This window comes from Papio anubis, chromosome 20, assembly GCF_008728515.1.
Source record: "Papio anubis isolate 15944 chromosome 20, Panubis1.0, whole genome shotgun sequence".
Taxonomy (NCBI): Eukaryota; Metazoa; Chordata; class Mammalia; order Primates; family Cercopithecidae; genus Papio; species Papio anubis.
In genome coordinates this window covers 15428777-15450920 of record NC_044995.1, presented here as the reverse complement: position 1 = coordinate 15450920, position 22144 = coordinate 15428777, and the positions used below count along the sequence as shown (strand labels likewise).

Here is a 22144-nt window from a genome sequence, read left to right as displayed (position 1 = left end):
CAAGATCCTCTGGCTGCAGAGAAGAGGGTGGAGGGGAACTGAACGTGGAGGCCTGGGGCTCTGAGAGGAGAATGGGTGGGGCCTAGATGGGAGGGGAAAGAGCCAGAATAGAATGTACGGAGGGCAGAAGCCGGCAGATCAAAGCCAAATGCTAGAGGCAGAAGAAAACAGAACCCCATGACTCAGGTGTTTGAAATGAGGGAATTCTCAACCCAGAGACAGATGCAGAACTGATTCTAAGAGGAAAAGATCAGAAACGACCTAGAGATCTGATCAGATGGGAGATTAAATGGATGGAGATGTTGTGCCAAAGCCTTCTCTGAAACACCTCCCAGGCGTTAAAATTAGCAATCCAGAGCCAGCTGTATGGATATGAATGAACCATTTTTTCTTTTCTTTTCTTTTTTTTTTTTTTGAGACAGAGTCTCACTCTGTCGCCCAGGCTGGAGTGCGGTGGTGTGATCTTGGCTCACTGCAATCTCTGCCTCCTGGGTTCAAGCAATTCTCCTGCCTCAGTCTCCCGAGTAGCTGGGACTACAGGTGCCGGTGTTTTGCATCTCAAAAACAGAAAAAAAGGAAAAAAGAAAATGTTTTATATATTTAACCAACAATTTAAAGCGTACTATAGGCTGGACGCAGTGACTTAAGCCTATAATCCCAGCATTTTGGGAGGCCGAGATGGGTGGATTGCTTGAGCCCAGGAGTTTGAGACCAGCGTGGACAACATGAGACCCTGCCTCTAAAGAAAAGTTTAATATAAGCTAGGCACTATTAAGTGTTTAAAATGTTAACTAATTTAATATGTATACAGTACTCTAATAAAAAAGCAGGGCCTGGGATGGGGAAGGGAGTTAAGCTAATTCAGCTCGTGTGGTCTGGGAGGGTCTCTGCTGGAAGGGGGCTGATCTTTGAGAAGGGATCAGAATGAGCCAACCTCAATTTCCAGGACAAGCACTTCAGACAGAGGACAAGTGCAAAGGCCCTGAGGCTGGCTAGACATTGGAGAAACAGAAACAAGTGATGTATTATAAGCAGAGAAGACAGTGGGCCAAGATGATGTCAAATTCAGCAACCAATGGACAGATGCTGAAGGGCCTTGTAGGTCACCATGAGGGGCTCGAATTTTATTACCACGATAGTGGAAAGTCTTGTTCTGGACTCTTTTTTTTTTTTTTTTTTTTTTTTTTGAGATGAAGTCTCACTCTGTAGCCCATGCTGGAGTGCAATGGCGTGATCTCGGCTCACTGCACCCTCTGCCTCCTGGGTTCAAGAGATTCTCCTGCCTCAGCCTCTATAGTAGCTGGGATTATGGGATTGCAGGCATGTGCCACTGCACCCAGCTAACCTTTTGTACTTTTTTAGTAGAGATGGGGTTTCACCATGTTGGCCGGGCTGATCTTGAACTCCTGACCCCAGGTAATCCGCCCACCTCAGCCTCCCAAAGTGCTAGAATTACAGGTGTGAGCCACCACACCCAGCCTGAAATCTTTATTATTTTATTTTATTGAGAGACAGGGTCTCGCTGTGTTGTCCAGGTTGGGGTGCAGTGGTGCCATCACAGCTCACTGCAGCCTCGACCTCCTGGACTCAAGTGATTCTCTCACTGCTGCCTCCTGAGTAGCTGGGACTACAGGCATGTGCGACCATGCCCGAATAATTTTTCTTTTTGGAGAGATGGGGTCTCACTATATTTCCCACTATATTGAACTCCTGGGCTCAAGCAATCCTGCCTTTTTTGAGATAGCGTCTCACCCTGTCACCCAGGCTGGAGTGCAATGGCATGATCTCAGTTCACTACAACCTCCACCTCCTGGGTTCAAGTGATTTTCCTGCCTCAGCCTCCTGAGTAGCTGGGATTACAGGTGCATCGCCTGGCTAATTTTTGTATTTTCGGTAGAGAAGGGGTTTCACCATATTCAGGCTGCTCTCAAACTCCTGACGTCGTGATCCGCCCGCCTCAGCCTCCCAAAGTGCCAGGATTCCAGGCATGAACCACTGCACCCCACGAGAACTTTTAAGTTTTCTTATCTATAGGATGTTGCAATCATCATCATCTTTAAACATTAGACTTGGAATCTTTATAGTCCTGCTATATAGCAGGACTATAAAGAATTATATATATATATGCATATATATACATATATATGACTCTGAGTCTCACTTTATTGCCCTGGCTGGAGTAGAGTGGCACAATATTGGGTCACTACAACCTCCAGCTCCTGGGTTCAAGTAATTCTCCTGCCTCAGCCAACCGAGTGGCTGGGCTACAGGAGTGCACCACCATCCACCACACCCAGTTAATTTTTTTTTTTTTTTTTTTTTTTTTGAGATGGAGTCTCGTTCTGTCGCCCAGGCTGGAGTGCAGTGGGGAGATCTTGGCTCACTGCAACCTCCTCCTTGCGGGTTCAAGCAAGCAATTCTCTGCCACAGCCTCCCGACTGGCTGGGATTACAAACGCCCACCACCATGCCTGGCTAATTTTTGTATTTTTAGTAGAGACGAGGTTTCACCATCTTGGCCAGGCTGGTCTTGAACTCCTGACCTCGCGATCCACCCACCTCGGCCTCCCAAGGAGCTGGGATTGAGAGCAGGCATGAGCCACTGCGCCCGGCCAATTAATTTTTGTGTTTTCAGTAGAGATAGGATTTCACCATGCTTATTAGGCTGGTCTCAAACTCCTGACCTCAGGCGATCCACCTGCCTTGGCCACTGTGCCTGGTCAACATTCTTGCTATTTTTATTCTAGGCTGGAGACCTTTCTCTCAAGAACAAAATGAGAATGCTCCCTGGAGTCCGTACTGATCCCTCCTCCCTCCCACCGTACATTAGTTTTCTCCTTGCATTTAAAAAGATCTTTCTGGCTGGCATCCAGTGAATGAATTGTGGAGGAGTGGGAGAAGGAGAGAGGAAGCAGGTAGCTCAGTGGGGAGGCTACTGCAAAATCCTGGCAAGCAATGACAGTACCTTGGATCAGGGCTGGTGTCAGTTAGATCAGGGTGGTAGGGAAAGGAGGAAATGGATACATTTGGAATATATTTGGAGGTAGAGCCAGCAGGATTTGCTGACAAATTGGGTTTAAAGTCAAAGAGAGAAATCAAGGTTAACAAATGAATAAAAACAGATGTGGTCTCAGGTGAGTGGAGACATTATGCAAAAAGACTATTGCAACAGGGGGAAAGATGGCTGTAAAAACAATGAACACCACCAGAATCTGATAACCCAAAAGGATGTGTTGTCTAATGAAACTAATTTTTTCCCCTCCTCCTTTTTTTTTTCTTTTGAGATGGAGTTTTGCTCTTGTTGCCCAAGCTGGAGTGCAATGGTGCGATCTCGGCTCACTGCAACCTCCGCCTCCCAGGTTCAAGCGATTCTCCTGCCTCAGCCTCCCGGGTAGCTGGGATTACAGGCATGCGCTACCACACCTGGCTAATTTTGTATTTTTAGTAGAGACAGGGTTTCACCATGTTAGCCAGGCTGGTCTCGAACTCCTGACCTCAGGTGATCTGCCCACCTCGGCCTCCCAAAGTGCTGGGATTACAGACATGAGCCACCGTGCCCAGCCTCTCCTCCTATATTTTGCTGTCATCAGCAAGTGAAAAGATGATGATACCTTTTACAGAGGTAAGGAAGGAGATGAGAGAAAGTATTCCCAGATGGGGTGGGAAGCTGGTAGAGCCCATTTTGCAGGAGATGGGGGAATCGGGAATTCTTCTGGATCCATGAAGTTTGAGATGTCTGTTAGTTCTCCCAGGGGTAGAACAGAGTGAGCAGACAGGCTCAAGGTTGGATTTGGGACATCCTAGAAACCTTTCAGAACAAGGCAAAGGAGGAACTGAGAACTGGCATTTACTTCATGGCAAGAGCATATGAGCCTCCCCACCCCTCCTCCTTCGGCTTCGGGGCACCCCTGGGTGTCAGAGGATAGAATCAATGCTAGAGAAGACCGCAGTCAAGGATTCCCTAGACTCCAGGGAGCATTCTGCTATGCTCTTGAGGGAAAGGGCTCTGGACTAGAATAAAAATTGCAAGATTGAAGTCTGGGCGCAGTGGCTCATGCCTGTAATCCCAGCACTGTGGGAGGCCGAGGCGGGTAAATCGCCCGAGGTCAGGAGTTCGAGACCAGCCTGGCCAACATGGTGAAACCCCAACTCTACTAAAAATACAAAAGGTAGCTGGGAGTGGTGGCGGGTGCTTGTAATCCCAGCTACTCAGGAGGCTGAGGCAAGAGAATCACATGAACCCGGGAGGTAGAGGTTGCAGTGAGCCAAGATCATGCCACTGCACTCTAGCCTGGGCAACATAGCGAGTCCCTGTCTCAAAAAAAAAAAAAAAAAAAAAAAATTGTGAAAATTTTAAGAGTCTAATATTTTAAAACTCCAGCATATGCATGTCAAAGCTCATCTAATTATACACTTAAGAGGTATGCATTTGGGCGCGGTGGCTCAAGCCTGTAATCCCAGCACTTTGGGAGGCCGAGACGGGCGGATCACGAGGTCAGGAGATCGAGACCATCCTGGCTAATACGGTGAAACCCCGTCTCTACTAAAAATACAAAAAAAAAAAAAAAAAAAACTAGCCGGGCGAGGTGGCGGGCACCTGTAGTCCCAGCTACTCGGGAGGCTGAGGCAGGAGAATGGCATAAACCCAGGAGGCGGAGCTTGTAGTGAGCTGAGATCCGGCCACTGCACTCCAGCCTGGGCGACAGAGCAAGACTCCGTCTCAAAAAAAAAAAAAAAAAGAGGTATGCATTTCATTGTATATAGGATACCTTGAGGAACAAAAAGTATCTGCCAACAAATACTGAGCTCTAGCTACTGATATCCATGCTGATGTATTTGGGAGTGAAGTGTACTGGTGTCTGCAACTGACTTTGAAATGCTTAAAACAAATCAATGAATAGATAGGTAAAATTAATAGATATGTAATGAAAAATGGGCCGGGCACAGTGACTCATGCGGGTAATCCCAGCACTTTGGGAGGCTGAGGAGAGAAGATCACCTGAGGTCAGGAGTTTGAGACCAGCCTGGTCAACATGGCAAAACCCCATCTCTACTAAAAATACAAAAAATAGCCAGGCGTGGTGGTGCACGCCTGTAATCCCAGTGCTACTTGAGAGGCTGAGGCAGGAGAATTGCTTGAACCCGGGAGGCAGAGGTTGCAGAGATTGCATGCCATTGCACTCCACTCTGGGCAACAGAGTGAGACTCTATCTCAAACAAAAAACAAACAAACAAAAATAGAATAGGCAACAAAGAAAGGATAATAAAATGGTGGAATCTGATGGGTATACAGGTACTCACTGTAGGTTTGAAATTTTAATATTTTTATAATAAAATATGAAATGAAAATGCAAAGCAAACAAAGTAACTGCCCGCTGAAAACCCCTCCATACAGCTCCTATTTGCAATAGAAATAAAATGCAATCTTTTCCAAGACGTTGCAAGGAAGTCCCCTGCAGACTTCATGAATCTTGTCTCCTAAATTCAATCTTTGAAGATATAACAAATATTTATTGAGCGCCTACTGTGTGTCAGGCACTGCACTACATGCTAGGGATACAGCAGTGAACCAAACCTGTAATAATTCATGCACAAATGGCTCTAACATTCTTCCTTCTCAAGAAGCGCATTCCCCTGGCCGGCCTTCTCACTTCCTGAAATTGTCTTCATCTCGACTTCATCTGCATGTGGATATGAGCTCAGGAAGGTCAGAGCCCTTCTCTCTGTCGCTCATAGCTGCATCCTCGGGTCTAGAACAAAGTCTTGTTTACAGTAAGACCTCAATAACAATTAGTTGCAGAAATACTAGCTAACATCTATTTAGTGCTTGTTACATGTGCACCTGCGTCTGCTTTAAATTGTGTGCACAGATGTACTATTTAATCCTGAAAACTAGCCCCATTTTACAAGGCTAACAGAGGCACAGAGGAGTTAGGCTGTGAATTCAAGCAGTCTGGCTTCAGCCATCACCGTCCTAACCGCTCTGCAAACTGCCTCTAAGTGAGTGAATGAATGACTCAATCATTCTGACTCGCCCAAGTCGAAATCTTAACTCTGCCACTCAGCCGAGTTGACCTGGGACCAACCGATTTATCTCCCTGGACTTCAGATTGTTTATCCTTAAAGGTCAAGTCCTTCCTCTCGGTTCGTGAAGATGTAAGATGCTGGAGAAAATTGGCTCAAAGACACCCCATACACGCATGCACACACGAACCCACTCCCGAACAATGAATGAGGGAGGTAGAGCTGGGGAGGGTGGCGCGGGGTCAACGCCAGATGCAGGGTGTGGCAACCTCTAGGCGGCCAAAGTCTCTGGCTTCCAGGTTCTTCTGTTTGCTTCCTCCCTACCCGGGGGCCCAAGGCGCTGTCTCCGCCGCCCGAGCCCCGCGTAAATCTGGGTGACCTCTGAGACATCCGTTGGAGCATGAGCTCCCGACATCAGGCGGCGGCGGTGGTCCGGGAGAAACCCGGCGGCGGGGAGATAAGCCTGCCCAGCAGGCAGGGGGCTGGGCTAGCTGCCCCGCCCCGCGCCTGACTTTGCTGGGGAGGGAGACGCCCGGCTCCCGCCCCTAACTAGCCCAGCCGCGCGGAGCGCCTGGGAGAGGAGAAGGAGCCGACCTGCCGAGATGGAGGCGACCGGCACCTGGGCGCTGCTGCTGGCGCTGGCGCTGCTCCTGCTGCTGACGCTGGCGCTGTCTGGGACCCGGGCCCGAGGCCAGCTGCCCCCAGGGCCCACGCCGCTGCCACTGCTGGGAAACCTTCTGCAGCTACGGCCCGGAGCGCTGTACTCGGGGCTCATGCGGGTGAGGGGCCCAGGGGACGTCCTGGCTAAGGGCTGGGAGTCCCTGGGAGAGAAACGCGATTGCCAGGGCGAGGGGGTTTTCGGGTATCCTAGGGAGGAGGCAGGGGCAGGGGTCCCAAGGCAAAGGGGCTGCAGCTTTCCTGGGGTGGGGGCTGCAGCAGGTTGTCCAGGGCTGAGAACAGGAGAGGTGCCCGGGAGAGAGGATCGGGGGGTGGGGGACCAGGGCTAGGAGGGGCAGAGACCTCTGCCTACAGAATCCTGGGAAGGTGATGGGCAGGGACCGAGGCTGAGAGAGACAGGAGTCCTCCAGCCAAGGAGAAGCTGATGCGGCTGGGCTTGCCCCAGAGGGAGAGGTAGCTGGAGCCATACAGGTGGGGCATGCTGAAGAGGGCACAAAGAAGAAAAGGGGGAGGCGTCCCTGCGGGAGTTGGAGGCAAAGAGGCTGGAGGATTGCAGGCTCAGAGAGGGGGTCCCGCTGAAGGAATCTGTCTGCTCAGAATGCGGGATGGGAGGATGGGTGGAGCTCAGCTGGGAGGTCCTGGGAGGGGGGAGGGAAGGAGAGCAAGAAAGAAGGCAGAGGCAGCCCCAGCCTTAGGGGATAGCGGGTGGGAGTGGGAAGAGGCCTGAAGTTTCCCATTCAAAAGGATTCTGGGTGACTTCAAGGACATAGAAAAAGGGGTGGGGTCGTGGGGGAAGAGATGGGGCAGATACTCAGCAGTGTCTGCTCTAGAATTTGAGGGTTTTGCGGTGACTGAAAAGGGTGGCTGGATATTTGGTGGGTAGGGGGGCCCTAAGGAATTAGGGGAGACCCAAACTGCTTCTGGATTGCCCAGTGTCAGAAGTTAAGGTTCAGTAGGAAGCAAGGGAATGACAGGAAGTTGGGGGATGCCACTGAAGGACGTACTGAGGGAGGAGGCCCGGGAGCCTAGTACAAAAAGAGAACTGAGCCTCAGCTATTTCTGCTGGGGTGGGGGCAGGTTCCTGGTAAAGGGTGTAGAAGCTAAACTCGGTGGCTCCTCCAGTGACAGGGGCCATGATGGAGACAACTTGGTCACAGCATCCTCTTCTTTCTTCCTCTCTGTGCCCAGCTGAGTAAGAAGTACGGACCGGTGTTCACCATCTACCTGGGACCCTGGCGGCCCGTGGTGGTCCTGGTTGGGCAGGAGGCTGTGCGAGAGGCCCTGGGAGGTCAGGCTGAAGAGTTCAGTGGCCGGGGAACCATAGCGATGCTGGAACGGACTTTTGATGGCCATGGTAAGTCAAGGGCTGCTAGGCCCTCCACTCACAGCCTGCCACCACTAACCGGTGTGTGACCTTTGCACATGGCTTAATGCCTGTTTCCTCATCTGTAAAATGGAGTGATAACAGTGCCCATCGGCTGGGAGGCAGTGGCTTATGCCTGAAATCCCAACACTTTGGGAGGCGGAGGTGGGTGGATCACTTGAGGTCAGGAGTTCGAGACCAGCCTGGCCAACATGGCGAAACCTTGTCTCTACTAAAAATATAAAAATGAGCTGGGCATGGTGGCATGTACCTGTAATCTCAGATACTCAGGAGGCTGAGGCAGGAGAATCGCTTGAACCCGGGAGACAGAGGTTGCAGTGAGCCAAGATCATGCCACTGCACTCCAGTCTGGGCAACAGAGCGAGCCTCCATCTCAAACAAACGAACAAGAAAAAAGCAGTGCCCATCATGTGGGACTGAGTGATTGAGTGAGGACTGAGCCTTGTGCAGAGTGAGCATTCACTAATCACCAGGTTGTGGTATCAGTGATAACCATCAGTGATCCAGGTAAAGCCCTGAGGGTTCAGAAAGATTCCAGAGCGCTTTCAAGGTGCTGAGGATTGGTGGGTAAGCCCTCCAATGATAGAGGCAGTTCTCTGTGTTACAACAGAAAGCAGGAGGCCCATGCTGGGTGCTGCCAGGAACTCAGCAGTGACTAAGACAGCACTGGTGCTGCTTCCCCAGAGCACCAAGGCCAGTGGGGAAACAGACTCACGACATGGTGCCAGCCCAGAGTGATCAGGGCCAAGACGGGGAAGCACAGGGGGAAAGGTCAGGGTGGGATGGGGAGGGGTCAGGGCAAGAGGGATCAGGGCCAGGCTGAAGGAAGCCCTAGGACTGTAGGAATTTAGAGGAGGTACCTGACCCAGCTCGTTTGACGAGGGAGATTCAGAAAGTCTTCCTGGAAGAGAGGCTGTCAAAGCTGAGACTCATAAGATGAGTGGGGAGGGTGTTCCAGGCAGAAAGACCAGCACCTACAAAAGCATGACTTTGAGAGAAGCATTCATTCATTCAACTGGTGAATTTTCAGGCTGGGCATGGTGGCTCATGCCTGTAACCCCAGCACTTTGGGAGGCTGAATTGGGAGGATGACTTGAGCCTAGGTGTTTGAGACAAACCTGGGCAACATGGTGAGACCCTGCCTCCACAAAACACAAACAAACATAAAAATGATCATTATGCCCGGTCCTATACTGAGTACCAGGTACACGGAGATGACTCAGACAGGTGTGGTGTCCTCTCCTACTGTGGGAGAGGCGGGCTTGTACTGCAGTAAGACAATAGAGGGAGGGAATATAATCCTAAAATGAGAGGGACAGATTTGAGAGCAAACACAGGGCACAGGCACCTGTACGAGGGTAAAGAGGGAATCAGGGAAGGCTTCTCAGAGGAGGTAGCATTTGAGCTGGGCCATGAAGGATGAACGAATTAGTTCACCAAGGATGGGATGGAAGCGGGTGAGAGTGATGCAGGCAGAGGGAACTGCAGGATCACAGGCCTAGACAGGGGATCCTGACCCCTTTGAGGAAGTGAGAGACCAGTGCAGTCGTAGTGGGCTAAGTAACAAAGCTGAGAAGCCAGGGAAATCCCTGGTCATGCGGGGCCTGTGAATCATGCCAGAGTGTTTGGGCTTTTGTTTTTCCTGGGAGCAGTCAGTTTTAAGCAGGGAACAGCTGTAGTCAGAGTTGGGAAGATCCTGTGGTTGCTGCCTGAAGGGGATGAAAATGGAGGCTAGGAGCCCAGGGTGATGGACCAGGGCTGGGGCCAGGGGATGGGAAGGAAGGAGTAATTGGGAGAGTCCTGGGGCTCTGGCCAGGGAATGGATGGTGGGCTGAAACAGAGAAAGGAGAGATGCTGAGATCACTTTGGAACACAGTGGGGCCAGGGCAGGAGACACCCAAGGGGAGGTGCCCAAGAGGCCACGACAGGCTGGCGTTGGACAGGGAGAGTCTGTGTGGAACAGGTGTCTTGGATAAAGGAGGAAAATGATACAGTTCCATCCTCCCTCTGTGTTCAACCTCCGAATTACATGGGGCACAGGACCCAGGACCCAGTGGGACTCCATAAATGATGGGATGGTTGGATGCAAGGAAAGAAGAAAGGAGGAAAGAACTCTTCATTCATCCTGGCTAATTACAGAACAGGCCAGGTGCGGTGCTCGCACCTGTCATCCTAGTACTTTGGGAGGCTGAGGCAGATGGATCACCTCAGGTCAGGAGTTCAAGACCAGCCTAGACAACATGGCAAAACCCCATCTCTACTAAAGATATAAAAATTAGCCGGGTGTAGTGGCCTAGGCCTGTAATCCCAGCTAGCTGGGAGACTGAGGCAGGAGAATCACTTGAACCCGGGAGGCAGAGGTTGCAATGAGTCGAGATCGTGCCATTGCACTCCAGCCTGGGTGACAGAGCAAGACCTCGTCTCAATAATAATAATAATTACAAAACAGAACGAGCCTGGGTCATCCCAGCTACCTACTTTTCAGGAGAATGTACTCCCTTACCCAAGGGCAAAGGATGGGAGAACCAATTTGATTATGCATTTATTGAACACCTACTAAATCCTCATCCCTGGGCTAGGCTGGAATGGACTCAGATGGAGCCTGAAGAGTCCCCCTCAGAGAACCTCGCTAGAAAGAAGGGGGAATCGGCCGGTCGCAGTGGCTCACGCCTATAATCCCAACACTTTAGGAGGCTGAGGCGGGCAGATCACGAGGTCAGAAGATCGAGACCATCCTGGCTAACACAGTGAAACCCCATCTCCACTGAAAATACAATTAGTTGGGCATGGTGGCATGCACCTGTAGTTCCAGCTACTCAGGAGGCTGAGGCAGGAGAATTGCTTGAACCCGGGAGGCAGAGGTTGCAGTGAGACAAGATCACGCCACTGCACTCCAGCCTGGGCAACAGAGCGAGACTCTGTCTCAAAAAAAAAAAAAAAAGAAAGAAAGAAAGAAGGGGGAATGGGCAGAGGGGCCGGTCCCTCTTTGAGTCTAGCCTTCTGCGCAGGGGTTTTCTTCTCCAACGGGGAGCGGTGGAGGCAGCTGAGGAAGTTTACCATGCTTGCTCTGCGGGACCTGGGCATGGGGAAGCGAGAAGGCGAGGAGCTGATCCAGGCGGAGGCCCGGTGTTTGGTGGAGGCATTCCAGGGGACAGAAGGTCAGCATGGTGGGGTCACCCCAGGGTCTCCAGCTGAGTGAAAGGGAAAACTCTCCTACTGTGGCTGGGGGTGGCCCCAACCCAGGTCCTGGAATGGGCGGGAGGGGAAGCCTTGGACTCTAGGGCTGGCCTGGGGGTTCTGTTCACCCCTGCCCTCTGTCTCTGTCCCACTGTCTCTCCAAGGCTGTCACGACATCTCTCTGTGTGTCCCTGGTGCTATCATCCCATTCTTCCTGGGTCTCCATCTCTCTCTCTCTGTCTCTTTTCTTTCTCTCTCCTTTCCTCTATTTTTCGGGCCCTAAGTCTATCTCTGTTTCTCTCTCCTTGTCTGTGTGATGGTCACTCAGTTTCTTTCTCCCTGTCTGTTTCTCTGTCCCTATCTGTCTGTCTCCTTCTTTGCCTGTTTAGCTCTCTCCCTGCACTGTCTGTCCATCTGTCTTTCCCTGCCTCCCTGTCTCTCTCTGGTTGGGTTCAGCCCCAACCTACTCCCCTCTGCCTGGCTCCATCACAGCCTACCTCCCTGCCCCCATTCCCCCCAGGACGCCCATTCGATCCCTCCCTGCTGCTGGCCCAGGCCACCTCCAACGTAGTCTGCTCCCTCCTCTTTGGCCTCCGCTTCTCCTATGAGGATAAGGAGTTCCAGGCCATGGTCCGGGCAGCTGGTGGTACCCTGCTGGGAGTCAGCTCCCGGGGGGGTCAGGTGAGTGGGTGGGACCCCTTTCCAACTACCTTCCCTGGAGGTTCCTGCCAAGGTCCCATGAGAACTAGCCGTCCTTCTCCCCACAGACCTATGAGATGTGTTCCTGGTTCCTGTGGCCCCTGCCAGGCCCCCACAAGCAGCTCCTCCACCACATCAGCACCCTAGCTGCCTTCACAGTCCGGCAGGTGCAGCAGCACCAGGGGAACTTGGATGCTTCAGGTCCCGCACGTGACCTGGTCGATGCCTTCCTGTTGAAGATGGCACAGGTGCGGGAAGGGTGCAGGGACCCCCTCTCTGAATGGGTGTGGTAACCTGGTAGGTCCCCAGCCAGGTGTCCCTGGGGACCTCGACTGAGTCCCTCTCTCTTTCTCTCTCTGCATGTGTCTGTGAGTATGAGTGTCTGTGTGTGTGTGCGTCCCTCCTCTGCACATCTGTCTGTCTCTTTCAGGGAGTTGCTTTCACTGCCTCTCCCGCCCCCAACCTGGGCATTTGTGCCGAGCTCTCTGTCTCTCCAGCATTTCTCCTCTTTCTCCCTCCCACCTCGGCCCTTGTGTTCAGGCCCCACGCCCAGGGTCCCACACCATCAATCCCCAGGATCACTTCATCCCACCCCCTGCAGCCTCCCCAGGCTTTTATATAAATTCACAATTTTATGTGAATTATGGTCATTTATTAGGAAGCCTTGCAATGTCAATTTATGTTAGTAAAATCCACTTTATTAATTACATGAGAACAATATTTCTTTTTCTTTCTTTCTTTCTTTTTTTTTTTTTTTTTAAAGAGACAGGATCTCTTTCTGTGGCCCAGGCTGGAGTACAGTTGCAAAATCATAACTCACTGCAACCTTGAACTCCTGGGCTCAAGCAATCCTGCTGTCTCAGGCTCCTAAGTAGCTGGGACAACAGGTGCGCACCACCACACCTGGCTAAATTTTTTTTTTTTTTTTTTTTTTTTTTTTTTTTTTGAGACGGAGTCTCACTCTGTTACCCAGGCTGGACTGCAGTGGCCGGATCTCAGCTCACTGCAACCTCCGCCTCCCGGGTTTACACCATTCTCCTGCCTTAGCCTCCCGAGTAGCTGGGACTACAGGCGCTCGCCACCTCGCCCGGCTAGATTTTTGTATTTTTTAGTAGAGACGGGGTTTCACCGTGTTAGCCAGGATGGTCTCGATCTCCTGACCTCGTGATCCGCCCGTCTCGGCCTCCCAAAGTGCTGGGATTACAGGCTTGAGCCACCGCGCCCGGCCAATTTTTTATTTTTCTTTGTAGAGACAGACTCTCACTATGTTACCCAGGCTGGTCTTGAAATCCTGGGCTCATGTAATCCTCCTGCCGCCTTGAACTCCCAAAGTGCTGGGACTATAGGCATAAGCCACCATGCCCTGTAAGAAAACTAGAATTAAGGGGACTCCTAAGGAAATAAATAGTTTTTAATTGTACGAACTTTGGAAGAATGGGGCTACATTCTTTAATTAAATGCAGCCTCCCTGTTTGTGGAGAAAGAAAAATTTTTCTTAACTCTATTGCCCCATTTCTTTTCTCTTTTATTGCATTTTTTTTTAGTTTTAACTATAGTTAAATATACATAACATTTACCATCTTAACCATTTTTAGGTATGCAGTATAGTAGTGTTAAGTACATTCACATTGTTATGCAATCAGTCTCCAGAACTCTTCATGTTGTGAAGCTGAAACTCTATACCCATTAAACAACTGCCTGTTCCTCTCTTCCCCAACCCCTGGCAGTCACCCTTTTTTTTTTTTTTCTTTTTTTTTTTTTGAGACAGAATCTCACTGTCACCCAGACTGGAGTGCAGCGGTGCAGTCTTGGCTCACAACAACCTCTGCCTCCTGGGTTCAAGCGATTCTCCTGCTTCAGGCTCCCCAGTAGCTGGGACTACAGGCGTGCGCCACCACACCTGGCTAATTTTTGTATTTTTAGTAGAGGCGGGGTTTCACTATGTTGGCCAGGCTGATCTCAAACTCATGGCCTCAAGTGACCAAGCTGCCTCAGCCTCCCAAAGTGCTGGGACTACAGGCGTGAGCCACTGTGCCTGGCACCTTTCTACTTTGTCCATATAGATTTGACTATTCTAGGTGCCTCATATGAGTGGATTCATACAGTATTTGTCCTTTTGTGACTGACTCATTGCATTTAGCATAATGTCCTTAAGGTTCATCCATGTTATAGCTTGTGACAGGATTTCGTTCCTTTTTAAGCCTGAGTAATACTCAACTGTGTGTATATACCACATTCTCTGTATCCATTCATTCACTGATGGACATAGGTTGCCTCCAGTTCTTGGCAATTGTGAATAATACTGCTATTAACATGAGTGTATCTCTTCAAGTCCCTGCTTTCAATTCTTTTTTTTTTTTTTTCTTTTTTGAGATGGAGTCTTGCTCTGTTGTCCAGGCTACAGTGCAGTGGCACGATCTCAGCTGACTGCAACCTCCACCTCCAGGGTTCAAGTGATTCTCCTGCCTCAGTCTCCCAAGTAGCTGGGACTACGGGTGCCCGCCACCACACCCAGCTAATTTTGTTTTTGTATTTTCTGTAGAGACAGGGTTTCACCATATTGGCCAGGCTGGTCTCGAACTCCTGACCTCAGGTGATCCACCTGCCTAGGCCTCCCAAAGTGCTGGGATTTCAGGCGTGAGCCACCGTGCCCAGCCTCTGCTTTCAATTCTTTTGGTTATATCCCTAGAAGTCAAATTGCTGGATTATATGGTAATTCTATAATTCTAATTTTTGTTTGTTTGTTTTCTGAGATAGGGTCTCATTCTGTTGCCCGGGCTCTAGTCCAGTGGTTCAATCATAGCTCATTGCAGCCCTGATCTCCTGAATTCAGGCAATCCTTCTGCCTCAGCCTCCTGAGTACCTGGAATTACAGGTGTGCCCCACCACACCTGGCTGATTTTTTTTATTTTTAGGAGAGATGAGGTCTCTTTATGTTCCCCAGGCTGATCTCAAACTCCTGAGCTCCAGCAAACTACCTGCCTCAGCCTCCCGGAGTGCCAGGATTACAGATGTGAGCCACCACTCCCATCCGTATTTTTGATTTTTTCAGGAACTGCTGTACCATTTTCCACAGAGCTGCATCATTTCACATTCCCACCAATGGTGTACATGGGTTTCAAAGTCTTCACATCTTCATCAATGCTTATAACTTTCTGTGTTTTTGTTAGTAGTATTCTCTTTCATTTTAAAAAATATTTCAACCAGAGAGAACTAACATCAAGAGTCTACTTCTCGGCCAGGTACAGTATCTCACACCTGTAATCCCAGCACTTTGGGAGGCAGAGGCAGGTGGATCACCTGAGGTCAGGAGTTTAAAACCAGCCTGGCCAACATAGAGAAACCCCGTCTCCACTGAACATACAAAAATTAGCCGGGCGTGATGGCACGCACCTGTAATCCCAGCTACTCGGGAGGCTGAGGTGGGAGAATTGCTTGAACCTAGGAGGCAGAGGTTACAGTGAGCCAGGATCGTGCCACTGCACTCAGCCTGGGCGAAAAAGCAAGACGCTGTCTCAAAAAAAAAAGAGTTGACTTCCCAACCTTCCCCAAAATTTACCTAAACCCCGTGACAAAACTCGTAGTGCTGACCCCAGGCTTGGCTGTTCTGGACATTTACTTCCCGAAGGCTGTGTTCTCTCAGCCCCTCTGCCTGGTTTCTTTCAGGAGAAACAAAACCCAGACACAGAATTCACCAACAAGAACATGCTGATGACAATCATTTATTTGCTGTTCGCTGGGACGATGACGGTCAGCGCCACGGTCGGCTATACCCTCCTGCTCCTGATGAAATACCCTCATGTCCAAAGTAAGAGCCTTTTCCACCTTGGGAACAGAAGTGAGGGTTCTTGGCTGAGCAAGGTGGCTCACGCCTATAATCCCAGAGCTTTGGGAGGCTGAGGCGGGCTGATCACTTGAGAACAGGAATTTAAGACCAGCCTGGGTAACATAGTGAAACCCCATCTCTACTAAAAATACAGGTGGTGGCATGCACCTGTAATCCCAGCTACTCAGGCGGCTGACGAATGAGAATTGCTTGAGCCCAGGAGGTAGAAGTTGCAGTGAACTGACATCACACCACTGCACTCCAGCCTGGGTGACAGAGCGAGACACTGTCTCAAAAAACAAAAAGTGAGAGTTTTAGAGGGAAGAGTGGGCAGGCCGAGCAGACAGGCTGAGCTAGATCTTTGAGGCATCAATGGGCATGGCGTTTGGGATGTCCGGGAGCCAGAAGAGGTTCAGGAGTTGCTGACTGCAGTATGAGGCATAGTGAAAGACAACGCAGGTGTCTGCGGGCCTCGTCGCCTTAGTGATACGTTAGGTGCCTTATGCTGAGCCATGGGGAGCAATGGAATGACTTTGAGCAGGGAAGGGCAGGGTCAAATTGGTTTTTTATTTTTATTTTTTATTTTTTTATAGGGGATAGAGTCTCCCTGTGTCGCCCAGGCTGGAATGCAGTAGTGTGATCTTGGCTCACTGCAACCTCCAGCCTCCCGGATTCAAGCAATTCTCCTGCCTTAGCCTGCTGAGTAGCTAGGATTACAAGCGTGCACCACCACACCCAGCTAACTTTTGTACGTTTAGGAGAGACAGGGTATCCCCATGTTGGCCAGGCTGGTCCCGAACTCCTGACCTCAAGTGATCTGCCCATCTCGGCCTCCCAAAGTTCTGGGATTACAGGCATGAGCCAAGGCGCCCAGCCCAACTCCAGCACTTTAGGGTTAGGCAGCTGCTGCGGGTCATGGGGATGGGCTGACCTGGAATATGGGAGTTGAGGTCCTGGTAGTGTTGCCGGAGTGGAACCAGCTGTGACTTCTGGCAATGACTTGGGTTCTCTGAGTCTCAGTTTCCTCATCTAGGAAATGGGGATAGATAACAATACCTATCTCACAAGGGTGCTATGGGAATTAAGAAAGTATAGATGAGCCAGGCATGGTGGCTTATGCCTGTAATCCCAGCACTTTGGGAGGCTGAGGTGGGAGGATCACTTGAGGCTAGGAGTTCAAGATCAGCCTGGGCAACATAGTGAGGTCCTGTCTCTACCAAAGATAGAAAAGTTAGCTGGGCGTGGTGGTGTGTGCCTGTGGTCATAGCTACTCAGGAGACTGAGGTGAAAGGATCACTTGAGCCCATTAGGTGAGGTGAAGGCTATTACAGTGAGCCATCATTGCACTGCTGCACCAGCCTCGGCAACAGAGTAAGACTCTGTCTCAAAAAAAAAAAGAGAAGGCTGGGTACGGTGGCTCAGGTCTGTAATCCTGGCACTTTGGGAGGCCAAAGCGGACGGATCACCTGAGGTCAGGAGTTTGAGACCAGCCTGGCCAACATGGCAAAACCCTGTCTCTACTAAAAATACAAAAATGAGCCGGGCATGATGGCAGGCGTCTGTAGTCCCAGCTACTCGGGAGGCTGAGGTAGGAGAATCTCTTGAATCCAGGAGGCGGAGTTGCGGTGAGCCGGGATCGTGCCACTGCACTCCAGACTGGGTGATAGAGCGTGTAATCCCAGCTACTCAGGAGGCTGAGGCAGGAGAATCGCTTGAATCCGGGAGGCAGAGGTGGTGAGCCGAGATCGCGCCATTGCACTCTAGCCTAGGCAACAGAGCAAAACTCGGTCTCAAAAAATAAATAAATAAAATAAAATAAGAGAGAGAGAGAAGATAGATGGAACACCCAACACACAAGATGTGTGGTCTTTGGGCTCAGTGAGGGCTGGGGGACTACTCCTCCCCACCTGTCAGCCTCACCCCAAACTACAGCTATGCAAGCAGATGGGCTTCTGAGAGGAGGATCCCTGGGCCCTACCTGCTGTCTGACTCCCGCCCTCCTCTTGCTTGCAGAGCGGGTACATGAGGAGCTGACTCGGGAGCTGGGGTCTGGCCAGGCACCAAGCCTAGGGGACCGTACCCGCCTCCCTTACACCGACGCGGTTCTGCATGAAGCGCAGCGGCTGCTGGCGCTGGTGCCCATGGGAATCCCCCGCACCCTCATGCGGACCACCCGCTTCCGAGGCTACACCCTGCCCCAGGTGGGTATGCGTGCAGCCACGGCCCATGGCTCTCTGCCTCGGGGCCTGAGCCCGGGTTGGCTGCTATCAGTGTCTCCCTGACTTTCTCTGATCTTAGTCAGTCTCTCTTTCTCTTTCTCTCTCTCTCTCTCTCTCTGTCTTCCTCCTCTACTCCCCACTGCATCTTTCTCCTGCTTCTTTCTCTGACACTCCCTCCCTTTCTGCATCTTTTAACTCTTTCTGTTTCTTTTTGTTTTATGTTTTCTTGCCCTTTGACTCTATCTCTGGGCCCCATCTGCCCCAGAGATCTCCAAATTCTATCTCCTTCCAAAGTGGTCGGGACAGTCGAATGAGGTAACATACAGAGAAGCAGCTTGAAAACTGAGGAGCAAGTCCAGGACTAAGGGAAGCCCTCTTGACCCTTAGCCCCTGCTGCAGACACATTCTCTTCTCTGTGTCTCTCCCTCAATCTCAGTGCCCTTCACTGGAGAGCAGCTCTGATGCAGAACCAAAAGGGGGCGATGTTTCCCCAGAAACCCCAGCGGTTTAGTGCAAGCAGCTCCCTCCACCTTCACTGCAGAATCAAATCTGTGGCTGTTAGGATCCAGTGCTGCTTTGCTGCTATTTTCTTTTTCTTCTTCCTTTTTTTTTCTGAGATGGAGTCTCGCTCTGCTGCCCAGGCTGGAGTGCAGTAGCACGATCTCGGCTCACTGCAACCTCCGCCTCCCGGGTTCAAGCGATTCTCTTGCCTCAGCCTCCTGAGTAGCTGCGATTACAGGTGCGCACCACTACACCCAGCTAATTTTTGTATTTTTAGTAGAGACGGGGTTTCACCATGTTGGTCAGGCTGGTCTCAAACTCCTGACCTCATGATCCGCCCGCCTCGGCCTCCCAAAGTGCTGGGATTACAAGTATGAGCCACCGCGCCTGGCCTACCCCCTCCTGTTTTGTAAATGGGGCCTTGGGCAAATCACTTCTCCCTCTGAACCTCAATATATCCCTCCTCTAAATTAGAAACAATGATAGTATCAACTTGGAGCTGTAAGATAATGCTTGTAAAACAAACACCAGCTCAGCTCTTGGGAGCCAGTCCTGTGTACCAGGCAGCAACACTTGAATGGTGATAATGACAGGTATCCAGGTTTAAGGACCTGCTCTGCACCAGGGGTTATTCTGAGTGCTTTCCATATCTATTATCTGATTTAATCTTTAAAGCAACCCTATACCATTATCACGCCCATCTTACAGATAAGGAAACTGAGAGCTTGAAAAGTTTCTAGAAGATTTGCCAAGGTCACCCAGCCCGCATATAGTATTCTTTGCCCCTCTCTCTTTCTTTTCTTTTCTTTTTTTTTTTTTTTTTTTGAGACGGAGTCTCGCTCTGTCGCCCAGGCTGGAGTGCAGTGACGCGATCTTGGCTCACTGCAAGCTCCACCTCCCGGGTTCACGCCATTCTCCTGCCTCAGCCTCCCGTAGTAGCTGGGACTACAGGTGCCCGTCACCAGGCCTGGCTAATTTTTTTGTATTTTTAGTAGAGACGGGGTTTCACCATGTCAGCCAGGATGGTCTCAATCTCCTGACCTCGTAATCTGCCCGCCTTGGCCTCCCAAAGTGCTGGGATTACAGGCTTGAGCCACCACACCCGGCTTTCTTTTCTTTTCTTTCGTTCCTTCCTTCCCTCTTTCTTTCCTTTTCTTTCTTTCCCTCTCTCTTCCTCCCTTCCTTCCTTCCTTCCTTCCTTCCTTCCTTCCTTCCTTCCTCCCTTCCTCCCTTCCTCCCTTCCTCTCTTTCTCTCTTCCTCTCTTTCTTTCTTGACAGGGTCTCTCTCTGCCTCCCAGGCTGGGGTGCAGTGGTACAAGCATAGCTCACAGCAGCCTTGAACTCCTGGGCTCAAGTGATCCTCTCACCTCAGCCTCCTGAGCAGCTGGAACTATGGGCTCACGCCACCATGCCTGGCTAATTTTTTCATTTTTCGTAGAGATAAGGTCTTGTTATATTGCCCAGGCCGGTCTCAAACTCCTGGGCTCAAATGCTTCTCTCACTTCAGCCTCCCACGTGGCTGGGATTACAGGCATGAGCTGCTGCATGCCACTCAACACTCAACAAATGTTGATGCCGTTATGTTTGTAAACTCGTGTCCCTGGCACCCCAGACTTGTGCTCCATACTCGAGGACCGAATAGACTGGAGTGGGAAGGGATTTGTAGCTTGATTATTATTTCCCCTCAGGGCACGGAGGTCTTTCCCCTCCTTGGCTCCATCCTGCATGACCCCAGCATCTTCAAGCACCCAGAAGAGTTCAACCCAGACCATTTCCTGGATGCAGATGGACGGTTCAGGAAGCATGAGGCGTTCCTGCCCTTCTCCTTAGGTATCTGTTGCAGCCTTGGGTATCACGAGCAGGCGCTGGCAAACTCCAGGCATCTGTGCCAGCTGGGGGCACCCTTCCGCACCCTGGGCTTACTGTTGGCCCCCCTGTTCTCCCCGTGGGCCTAGGTGTGAGGAGGACTGGCTCAGCCCTTTCTCTCTCTCTCTCCTCACAAGGGAAGCGTGTCTGCCTTGGAGAGGGCCTGGCAAAAGCAGAGCTCTTCCTCTTCTTCACCACCATCCTGCAAGCCTTCTCCCTGGAGAGCTCGTGCCCACTGGACTCCCTGAGCCTCAAGCCCACCATCAGTGGCCTTTTCAACATCCCCCCAGCCTTCCAACTGCAAGTCCGTCCCACTGACCTTCATTCCACCACGCAGACCACATGAAGGAAGGCAACTTGGAGGTGGTGGGTGCCCGGGACGGTGCCTCCAGCCTCAACAGTGGGTATGGACAGGGTTAATGTCTCCAAAGTGTACACTGCAGGCAGCCACATTACACACCTGCAGCTGTTTTCCGGAGACTGTCCCACGGCCCACACACTCACTTACTTGACTCATGCTGCTGTTAAGATGCACAACCACACACTCATACACAACTACAAGAGCCACAAAGCAACTGCTGCGTTAGCTTTCCACAGACATCAATATAGTCCATCTGCAATCACGAGCACATAGCCAGGTAACCCACCAACTCCCCTGGATCTTCACCCGAAATGTGGGAGTCTGCCTGTCACCTTTATAAGCCACAGAAACAGCCACACATATTCACAGCTCACACGCCCTCTCCATTCATCAAACTTCTCAGTGTCCCTGTCTCTGGTGCCTGGCACAGGGAACAGCATGCCCCCTCCTGAGTCATGCCACAGAGAGACCGTCACTGTCTATGGCCCTGACACATGCTCCCTCTCGTGGCTGCACCACTCTCCCAGCCTGTGACCACTGATGTCCACATACCCCCAACCACTGGTCCACACAGCTACCCACATATGACATCGTCCTGGCTTCCCGGAGTATCTTCCCACTTAGACACGCCGCTCCCACGGAGGCACAGTCCCCAGCCACCTTCGCAAGTGCAGCCCTCAGTCACCCCTTTTTAAGCACCCTGATTCCCCCAAATGCAGAGACATCTGGGTCTGCAATTATGCACGGAGACCTTGGACATACGAGGACCCTCAGACCAGAGGGACACCTGCCCCACCCCAACACGTGCTTGTGTAACCAAGCGGCTCCTGCTACCCCTCCATACACAAGTACATCCTCACTGATCTACAGCCCCTATTCGGCATCAGAGTCCCCACTAGACCCAGTGGAAGGGGTTAGAGACCAAGTAGGGGCCAGGTTCCAATTCACCCTGTCAGGGATTGAGCCAGATCTGACGTCCTTGTGATTTAAGGGTCCGGTTTGGGAATTAAAGTTTGTTCCTGGCCTTTAGCCTACTGCGTGTGTGACCCGTGTCAGTCACTGTGAGTAAGGGGTGGGAACAGGGCAGTCCACCCCTCCCCTGAGGCTGGGCGGGAGCTGAAAAACATGGCCACCGCCCACCCTGGCTGTTGACATCAGGACCAGATGTGGAGCTGGGAGGAGGGGCAGGGCTGGGGCCGCCCTGGGCCTCACTTTCAAAAAGGGCCAAGGTGTCCGGCGGTGAGAAGTGGGGAAGGAGAGGGTAACCCAAGCTGGACTGCGGACCTTGGGGGCTTCCTCAGTCAGGGAAAGCCTGAAGCCAACTAGATCCAGACCCTAGAGAGTCTTCAAACTTGAAAGCACAAGAACTCTTCAAACTTGAGCACAGGAACTAGCTTGCAACACAGACCC

General features: G+C 51.2%; 1 protein-coding gene across 1 annotated transcript; it reads left to right on the top strand.

Moving 5' to 3' along the window:
- The first annotated feature begins 5228 nt into the window (after nt 1–5228).
- LOC101003616 (cytochrome P450 2S1) lies at nt 5229–21768 on the top strand. Its single transcript, XM_003915572.4, has 9 exons — nt 5229–6802; nt 7890–8055; nt 11094–11243; nt 11783–11943; nt 12030–12209; nt 15628–15769; nt 17801–17988; nt 20196–20337; nt 20511–21768. Exons 1-9 carry the CDS (start codon nt 6626–6628, stop codon nt 20717–20719), a joined length of 1515 nt encoding a protein of 504 aa, XP_003915621.2. The 5' UTR covers nt 5229–6625; the 3' UTR covers nt 20720–21768.
- Nucleotides 21769–22144: the final 376 nt, after the last annotated feature.